General features: G+C 34.0%; 2 protein-coding genes across 6 annotated transcripts in view; one reads left to right on the top strand and one right to left on the bottom strand.

The window, feature by feature from the left end:
- LOC119830637 (ribosome biogenesis protein WDR12 homolog) overlaps positions 1 to 10,598 on the bottom strand; it is a 205,132-nt gene that overhangs the window by 181,645 nt on the left and 12,889 nt on the right. The window lies entirely within an intron of this gene.
- Positions 1 to 10,598, top strand: part of LOC119830636 (protein alan shepard) — a 141,426-nt gene that overhangs the window by 121,710 nt on the left and 9,118 nt on the right. For 3 of the 5 annotated variants that reach the window (XM_038353692.1, XM_038353688.1, XM_038353693.1), the window contains exons 3-5: positions 9,120 to 9,400; positions 9,516 to 9,574; positions 10,198 to 10,322. In XM_038353692.1, the coding sequence (XP_038209620.1) occupies positions 9,120 to 9,400; positions 9,516 to 9,574; positions 10,198 to 10,322 (465 nt within the window). The remainder of the gene's footprint in view (positions 1 to 9,119; positions 9,401 to 9,515; positions 9,575 to 10,197; positions 10,323 to 10,598) is intronic. The other 2 variants (XM_038353690.1, XM_038353689.1) reach the window with 2 other exon arrangements.

A 10,598-nucleotide genomic window follows, 5' to 3' on the forward strand; every position in this document is an offset into this window, starting at 1 on the left:
AATACAAACAGTCTAAGAGTTGTAAGTACTAGTCTATTTGTCGGATTAAAAAAAATGTAATTTAACTTTATTATACCTGTCAATTCGGATACATATTTATATACGATATTTTATATTTTCGTTGATTTCTTATTTTTACACTACATAAACGGATAAGTTCATTGCGCGGACAACCCTGCTTCCTAAAGTGCCCTCAGCACTTTTTTGGTGAAAGGATCACCGTTTTTTTTATCATAAGGAGAACCATAAGTGCTTAATTCACTCGCGAGTTATGTTCCGAAGACATAATCCGTATTATGTGTACCGTATAATATACCTTCTCTTTAGAGATAATATTTTGAAATCCCTTGTTGGATTGATGACGGATTTTTTTTTATTTTTGTCGTTCAAAGGAAGAGATAAATGATTCTGTTCATTGTAATATAACATCACTATAAACCTTTAATACAGGAGCGAAATTTTTATTTTCTGCGTACACATGTTGATTTCAATTATAATCATAGGAAAAGCTTTGACATGATACTTCGATATTGTATTGCTATATATGTTTGCTGCCGTTTACCTAACAACATGTGATGATTGACAAAAAAAAATTAAATATAATTATACAATCCAATTTAAATTATATAAAATTGTCACGCAAACTTTATAAAAACATGAGCGTTCGACGCGATCAAAACATTGCTTGATTGTTATAACGCTTATGCAATCGATAGTCATACATAAATCTATTTCTGGATAAGGAAATGGATTGGTAACTACTAACTACACTCCTCGTACGTTTATTGACGCAGCATAACAGTTTATTTTAGTACAATGTAGAAGGGCACGTTTCACATGTGTGACCCTCGCCGGGGTGAAGGTATAAATAAACAAGACTTGCTGATATCTGTCATCCGAAGTATAAGATTTATTTCTGCCACGGCGGAAGGTGAAGGAACCGCGCCCCTCGAACCTCGAACCTCGAACCGCGCAAAGTAAAGATTTAATGTAACACTTAATTTAGCGAGTTTAAAAAATGTAGTTCCCTCCGAATCAAATATTTATGCGGGTTGGGTTTAGTGGAAGTTCGAGCATGTTATATTGTAAATCGAGGGTCCGATCACACCGAAAAGGAATTCTTTTTGTAGTACGAAGCGGATGTTTTCGGTGTTTTTTGTTGAATTATGGTAATGTTTGAGTGACGCAGGCTGGGCCAACTGCCGATATTTAAATTTACTGGGATATGGGAGCAACTTTTTCCCCGATATCGTTTATCTTATGTCCATTGTAATTTCGTTACGATACATATCGTTTTAGGATGATTGCATTACTAGGTTTTTGTTTACGAAACAACTTGCTTTTGGCAAGACTTTCGAAGTCCATGCCTTAGCCTTAAAGTTCATCTTCTCACTTTGTTTTTATAGCGACCAGTACTTAGAAATTAATCAAAAATACATTCTCTCCTCTCTTCGTATAGGTACACAGAACTTTAGCCATTTCCCCCTTAGGAATATAGCTTATAATAAAATAGGGTGTGACGTCACATAATGAGGGTGGAATACATGTTATGCCTCCTCCACACTGTCTTCATTGGTCCGAATAAATGTTATAAGTATATTATCCACCATCTCAGCTCATTACCTACAATCATTTTTATAAACGAAAACTATCAAGGCAACGGTAACTAATTCTAAAGAAAACAATTCTTTGTATTTAATTGTATGATTGTATTTAGAAATTAAAGACATTTTAACGGATTTTAACGCCATTTATTCATTATATGTATTATGTATAGAGACTGTCTGACTGACCACGTGACCACGCTCGCTGTAAAGTGTTCGAAACGTCGAGATAATAATAAAATGAATAAATCGCGTTTAAAATCCGTTAAAAAGTCTTTAATTTCTAAATGTATAACACTCGCGTAAAATCAAACACGAGAAAATACTAGTATGATTGTAATTGCTTGTTAGTGTCATACATAAAATATCCATGTCAAGCGATAATGCCTTACTCCCCATCGGGGGTTCTAATTTGTTACACTAATTAACTCGCCTAACGAAGCCAATTTTATCAACATACAAATGTCCCAAGCAAATATCGAAGCGCTTGCAGATATACAGGATTTCTTACTATGTTTTGCCGACTATTACGAACTAGCAGTCCGCCCCGGCGTCGCCCGTAATACATATATCGCCTATAGGCTTCATCAATAAATGGGGTATCGAATGTTGAAAGAATTTTTCAAATCGGACCAGTAGTTCCTGAGATTAGTGCGTTCAAAGAAACAAACAGACTCTTCAGCTTTATAATATTAGTATAGATTACAGGTACATTTGTATACCCTTAATACATTTACCGATACCGCTGATACTCCGATCTATTGAGCGACAAAACAAATGGAGTACGCGATTTAAATAGATTGAATGGGATTTGTGTTTCATTTAGTTAAGCCTGCCATCAATAGAAACCGTTTTTTTTATTAACAGAATTCAACAAATAATGCTCTGTCTAGCTTTTGAGTTATTGTAAGCGTTTATTTTCTATTTGTTTGTCTTGTGGACGAGAAGACTTTGGGGTGATTGGAAGATGGAAGCTTCCTAGAATTACACGAGATGAAATATATATCTTTACGAATTCTTATAAAGTGACTTCAATGTCGTATTCTATATCAATTGTTTATGCAGTGTACCGATGATAAATGAAAATATAAAATTGCTAGATTATATAAAATTGCGCTTACATTCTAGTCAAAATCTATCTCTTTACACCTAAACATCTAAACCGATTGGTATGTAATTTGGTACAAAGACAGTTTATGACCCGAAACCCTAAGTGTATTTGCGTGAAACAGGAACAAATATTTTCACATTCATTCATAATAAATTCCAATATTTTGCATTATTGGGAGTAACTAAATAAAAGAAGCAAAATTAACTAATTCATATAATTTAAAAAATAACAATAACCAGATACTTAGATCTATATTTGATACGAGAATTCATGTCATAATACGTAGGTATAGTATTACTATAATCTGCCGGGATGCGGGTGAAAGGCGTCCGTATAAATAATTAATGGCAACTCTATAAAAGTATATCGTTTCGTTATTAAATCTAATTATATGGTAGAGGCACGTTAGTCGGGACCAACTGTTGAGTGCGAAGTGATTCCACCCCCTTTTATAACCTCCCGTCTCCCCTTTCCATTCCTCGTTTCTTACATATGACGTCAACGCTCTCAATATGAGATACTTAGTGTTGTAGTAAAATGCATAATTGGAATACAGAAAGTTTTTTATTATTGCGATTATTGTGTATGCTATGGCTTTAGGATCGAATATCTATAATAATATATGAATTTTATATCAAAATAAATGATTAAGAATCGAATTTTATATCTGAAATATATACTTAGCGCCTTAATTTTTTTTTTTTTTTTTTGTAAAAGTGTTAATTAATTGTAACGTTTTACGATTGAAAGTTTACACAATCTACAAAAAAACAGAGTACCATAAAGTATTCTTAATGCTCACTATAACCTATATATACTAAAAATAATAAAAAAATATATTTGTATGGAAAGTATGAGTTTATGCCCACTGGATCGTTCCGTCAACGAGCATAGAGAATAATTATATTATCGTGTTGCTTTCCGATCCTGAAACGTTCCTATCACGGTTATAGTTTGATACGTAGTAGTTAGTCTTTTATAATCATAAAGAATATTATTAAAATAATTGTAATTGAGAAAATTATATTTCAAATATTCTGTGGCACGAGGATTTAAAAAAATATGGTTAGGTGATTAAGGCATGACTAAGACGGTGTGGTTTTACACAAATAACAGACATCTGTGGCTGCAACCAAACCGCAAGATGTCTGTGGGAAAGTAAATTTTGCAATTGAATAACCTCGTGCAGATTGAGTTTTTACTTTTAGATCTATAAATAACTGACTTCGACTCGCGGTTTCACTTTGAGAATCCTGAAGCTTCATAAATATTCGTGGTGTATTGTTAATTGAGCTGTGTTTTGAATAAACACCATTGCCTGATTACCATAAAGCACAATACGTACGCCGATTATAACGCAAAAATTAATTTTTAGTCTATAAAATTATGATAGCAGAAGCAATAAATTGTAGCGTAATCTCTGCCAATATCTAAGTTGGTTGGCCAAGATCGCTGTCAGTGAAGTCCTACTTTATTTCAATTTAAGTATGCTTTTTTAATTTTATGGTGTACTTTAGTAAAATTTTCATACATTAATTCTGTAGCAGCATGCTCCACAAAGATTTATCTTAAGACATCGTAAAAATTAACATTTTATGATAACGGTAATTTTATCATGTTTTATGTGTTTTGTAATGAGTATTACGTAAAAGTAAAATAAAAAATGTTATTTAAAGTATTTTATTATAATGTTAATTGTCGTGTTTGTACCATTTCCTTACAAATAGCTACATAAACTACATACAAGTCTATAATTTAGTATCTAAATGTCGAAAGAAGAATTATAAGCGCAATAGTCTAGCGATGTTCCTCCCAATAATTCTACCAAGGTCTTCCCAATTACAAGCCTCAGTTGAACCGACTGAAATTCTAATCCAAATAACTCTTCAGGCTGCACGTTAACTCAAAATGAACTCTTAAGTCACGGGGACGTTTTAACACATGAATTAGTCTTCATTTGCGCCTTGCACCCTCCGCGAGCGGTGATAAAATCCTTGAAACGCGGTAAGAGTACTTGATGTACCCTTGGGTACAAACGACTGCCCTGTCACCCCGCACTTGTGTATTGTAGGGCCCTTAGTTAATAGCCTACGAAAACACTATACTTCATTTTGTTTGAGTCAAAAATAAAGGACCTTTTTAGTTGCGGGATGGGGTTGAACTCTTTGAGTTGTTTAGCGCAACACGGCAGCAGTATCAGACAAGGGAAGGTCCAGGGTGGGGTAGGGAAAACTGATTTTGATGATTCTATTTTTATTTGAAAGCTGGTGGATACCATTTAAAAATTTGGTATAGTTCTGACAATTTGAAGTGTTTTTTTTTTTAATAATTTTATTTGCTGCTATTTGAATTTTGCTTAGCAATTCCTTCTTTCCTTTGTTTAACCGAATGAAAGGAGCAGAGTTCGAGAACATTTTTGTTTTTTAATTTTCCACATTATACCGAAAACTTTCTTATAAAACTTGGGAATATCCTGTCGTTAATATTCACAATTTATTCCTGATCCATGGTAATTTGGGAAAAAATGTATTTTCCGCGAACTCCGCGTTGATATCTCCTCAAATAGAATCGTCAAAAGTTTGTGATGTGTTTGCGAAGTACTGATTACTTGTCAGAATTGCTTCTGCCTTTAAGCGTCCCTGTCACCTGAGCGCCTTATTGAGCTCTCAAAAGCGAAAACATTCGAAATCTTTGGTCACATCAGTTCGAAATGTCATACAGGGCTTTTATTTTCAAAGTACAGGGGCTGAAAGCATAATTGAGATTGATAATATAATAATACTGGGGGTTTTCAGCTTTCTCATACGCTTTAAATTTATGTAGTAGTACGAGTTTTCATTAGTTGTTCCTTATATTTTCTTTTCGTGTTTCTGATAATCAAAATAATAGATATCATAATACTGCTGCTGTTGTAAATCCACACTAACCATGAAAGAATAATATGAAATAGACAGAACACACTTGACGGTTTAGAAACAGGAACATTATAGTTTGAGATGTCGCTAAACTTTTTAAATTCGATTTCGAGAAAGCGTGTCTCGAGTGGAATGAACCTGTCCAATAGGAACTTGCTCCAACTTCTTGGGAGTAATATTGAAGAAATTAAATTACGGATGTGACTGATGTGGTCTGGCCAATTTGAAATATTAGTGCTCTTGAGACGGCTTGCCTCTTTCCGCTTAATTATTTTAAAGTCTAGATGATTGCTACGGCGGGCTAGGAAGTCCTTTCCAATGACATTTTGTACAATGCACTTTTAAATTAAGAATTCAACTAGCAGTTCTTTTGAGATTTTATTCCGATTTTAATAATAATACAATTTATGGCAAAACGGGCTAAAGAAATACGAAATTTTCGTATCTCTCAAACACAGTTAACCAAGATTCAGTTTATGAAACAAATGATATAAACCCTAAAAAATATATAAGCTCTGATGTTCCAAAAATACCCAAATGCAGACTTTCAGATATAAAAAATTGGAATAAAAAGATGAAAATAAAAATGTCAAAGTCAATTTGACTACCCGTTTCCAATTGAATATTCCATTCCAATGAGAATATAAATTATGTAAAGTTGAATTAACAGATAAGAATATTATTTCCTGTTGCACTTGCTGTTGCGTATACTTAAGACAGTATAATAAAGGATATTTTATTAATATCCATATCACCGAGCAAAATTGATACGTAGATATTTGTATTTATTTACCTACACCTACACCTATATGTGGTATCGCTAAGAGACCCGTGACTCAATCATTTCCTCTGTGTTTGAAACATTTTCATTTAAAATAGAATGTGAATGCTTTGGTAAAAGAATTGCTCTCAAAGATTTCCCAGCTGACTCGCTATTGAAAGCTACCTTTAATATTTCTAATAAAGTATTTGATGAAGTTTCAATTTAATTTGGAATAATAAGGACCTATATTAAAGTGTGATTCTGTTGATTTAAAACAGTTTTTGTCAAACATAACATGAATGCAATATGATTGAGATGAGATTTTATAAGGTTACTAAAATTATTATATCATACCCATAATTTATTGAATTCAAATGAGGGAATTATCGTACGTTTTCTTTTCTTGTAAAACATTCTTCTTATTCTCTTACACTTATTATATAATTCTTTGTCACAACGTTTTACTCAGACATTGTTTTATTCAATTATTTGATATAATTCATCGTATCAAAATTGGACTTGTACCATAATTGACCTATATGTCATAGATATTCGTAAAATATCAAAAATTCTAAACTAGAATGTAATTAGTCTAACCTGCACCAATTCTATGCAAACAAATGCCAAATATCAAGCTCCATACATTTATACATAGCACGCGCAATTATCATCAATTTGGAACTAAAGCCTGAGATATACACTGAAAGTAATTAAACTCAGCGTTTAATTCTCGTATAAGTTACTCATAACTCTTGAGTAACAATTTGCCGGCAAGTTATCTCTTACATGTACCGACACGCGTACTTTATGCGTTTAATATGTAAACTTCATGCGAATAGCATTAATAAATTGGGTAATTGAAATACAGATGTCTCATAACAGACTTTGAACTGTTGAATTGAATGTGATTTCAAGTTTCAAGTGGTTTTTTTTTATTCCTTTGGTCTAAATTGTTCCTATTCTTAAGGCTTATTTAGACGAATGTATAATTCATAATGTTCTTTTACCTCCACTTCGATTATTTAGAGATGCACATGAAAACTTTACGTAGGTAATAAGATATTAGTTTTTTTTTAAATTAACGTTGTTTTTAATTGGCTCTAAAACCAGTATTATATAAAACCCCTTTTAGATTAAACCAGCATGATCAACATGTGACCATACAGTACCCTTCTTTCTGCTACGTACACAAACAACTACTCCTAATTTGTCAGAATGCATTCTCCGACATCTTACTCAGCCACAGATTAAAATAACGAAAGGCACAATCAGTAAGTCACAGCTTAACTAATACGTGACCTCCCAACGCGTTGCTTCCTGTAGGTACAACGTAGACCGTGCAAGGTAACTGTCCAAACGAGGCCCATACCGTTGGCTCCTGGTCCATACGACCTGTCGATTAAGGGCGTGCTCAGAATCGCCATGCGTTCATTACCCGCTAGGGTTGTCAGCCTTTTGAAAGAAGTATGAAATAATAATAGAAAACGGTGCAGTATCTCCCTCACAATTAAACAAACAGACAAATATCAAACGACGGCACAAAATAAATAGATAAAGTCATTGTTAAACTGAAAGGGTACTGAGCATAAAAAAAAACCTTTCGGCCTGGTTATAACTTACAATCACGTATCCAAACAAAACGTATAAAATTGCATTACATATTTAAATGTATGTGAATACCTACTGACATTGAATTACGTTCTTACGACTTATCGTTCATCAATCTTGTAAGGGGATATCGGTTCACTCGATAACAACGGACGTAGAGTTTCACACCTCTTCGTGTTTTATTTATACGATATTCTTCTTTTCAAATGCATTTTATTCTACGTTACGGGTGTCAGTGTGAACAAGATAAATTAATATTAAGAATCCTGTCGATCGATTTATCATACAAATAATAAGTTTTTCGAAAGAACCATAATGATTTTTATTACGTTTAAATAAGCGTACAAGTAATCGAAATAAAAACAGAACATTATTTTCCTTTTACTTCAGACATCACAGTACGTTTTCCACCATAACCTATCCCAACATACTCCCCGTACAACAGAACGGGTACTCATAACTTAGACGATAATTCATCAGGTGACAGCCCTACAACCCTCCCTATTCATTATACCCGGCTGAATAACTAATGGCGTGCGTCTTAACGCGCCTCTAGGAGAGCAGTTATTTTCAATAAAGTCGCCCAGCCCTTGTTATTCTCGTTTCATGAACTTAAACGCGTGTGAATACGTCGAAATTGCTCATTTGCTCGACTTAGGTGCGTATGAGCAGCGTCATTGATGTAAGCAGAAATTAGTAGCTGTAGTTGACGATAACATTCTCTGTAATCGTAGTGCAATTTCAGTTCTGTATATTATTATGTAAATAAGAGGTTTGCTGTTTATCTCATAATTATGGATCTAGAATCTTATACGAATGTGACATCTTTATACAGAGTCTGCGGTTTTCCATACAATTTTCAGGGACTCGACAACGAATTAATCGTACCTAAATTAAACGTTCAAAATGTCGTTACATTATATTTACAATTTAAATAAATAATTGAGCGTTTTATTAAACACAGGATATATAATCAAAACAATTACAACATTAAAACGTAGTTTATAGATAATTTTCTCGAAGTTAATAGCAAATTGCTTACTTTTTTTTAACTTATTCATCAAGACACTTTCGAAAGGAATTAGTAACGTGAACACATGGCGTAAAGCGTAATTTAGGGTTTATATTTACAGTACACCGGTGCGACGATGACCAGCGGTTGCGGCGCGGCCGGCACACGGGTGCCTACCGCCGCTTCGCCGGCGAACACCGCTTCTAGTTCTTCATCTAATTCGGCGGGTGGCACACGGTCAACCAGCCTGAGCACCGCGCCGCCACCGCCGGCGTCTTCCACGTCTACCACGGGTGCCTCTGGTGAACAACTCAGCCGTACAAACCTGTACATTCGAGGCCTTAACCAAAACACCACCGATAAAGATCTTGTACAAATGTGCCAAATGTGAGTGTGACCTTTGATTGTTGGAATTCGATTCCATTAACATCAATCTCTGTATGAATGACCTTATTGGAGTGCTCAGATATCAGTAAAATTATATTTTTTTTTTATATTTCAGGTATGGCAACATTATATCAACTAAAGCAATATTGGATAAAAATACAAATAAATGTAAAGGTAAACATAATTTCTTTAAGCAATTATTATAATGTCATAGATTCTATACCCCTTCTAGTTGAATTATATATTTTCACGTATGTATGTATAACATTCGAAACACTACTAGATTAATCGGTAAACAACTATCGAAAAACTGAATTCTGTTAATTTTTCTAGACAACCATATACCTTCATTATACTATATCATCTATGTGGTGAGAAAATTTTCCAATATATGCACGAGACTAGTGTCGATTTTATTTATATTATGTATAACGTCATATTTATTTATTTTATTTGATATTATAGCCTGACTCGTGAAAGAATAGAAATACAAAATGGCAAGCGAGATAGCACGCTGTAGATGGCCATTTGTAATTATATTCTTTGATGGCACGGGTTATACATTCATATACATTTATCATTATATGCACCGAGGCACAGACACTTTCGAGTTTCGTCGCACATTTCGTTCATGATAGATTTTCATAACGCTACATTACAATAGGCAATATGCTCATTTAGAACATCCACATTTTCTAAAATACCTGTCGATCGAGCATGAATCGTACATTGTATCACGCGAATTGTATGGTCATCTGTAGTCAACGCGTCATATTATTCCATTTCTGTTTTCACAGGTTACGGTTTTGTAGATTTTGAAACGATCGCCTCAGCGGAAGCAGCTGTAAAGGGATTACAGGCCAAAGGTGTCCAGGCCCAGATGGCTAAAGTGGGTATCTGGTTCCTGCGTAGACTGAACCGTGTACGTTATGCATGCAAGTAATACTATTATGACTAACCGCCTGCTCCTACCTCATTCCTAATAAATCAGTCACAACCTACATACTTTACTTCCACAATGACCTTTAGCTCCGTTCTACCATAGGAGCTATTCGTATCGTTATTTAGTTCTTATAATGGTATAAAAATCATTTCTTTCAGTATGAATATGATCAATGACACAGATTTTCAAGAAAGTGTAGCTGAATAGGTAATAGATTATCTATATTAGTAATTTAGAGGATTGCACTCAAACAAT

Source organism: Zerene cesonia, chromosome 12 (assembly GCF_012273895.1).
Source record: "Zerene cesonia ecotype Mississippi chromosome 12, Zerene_cesonia_1.1, whole genome shotgun sequence".
Classification (NCBI taxonomy): domain Eukaryota; kingdom Metazoa; phylum Arthropoda; class Insecta; order Lepidoptera; family Pieridae; genus Zerene; species Zerene cesonia.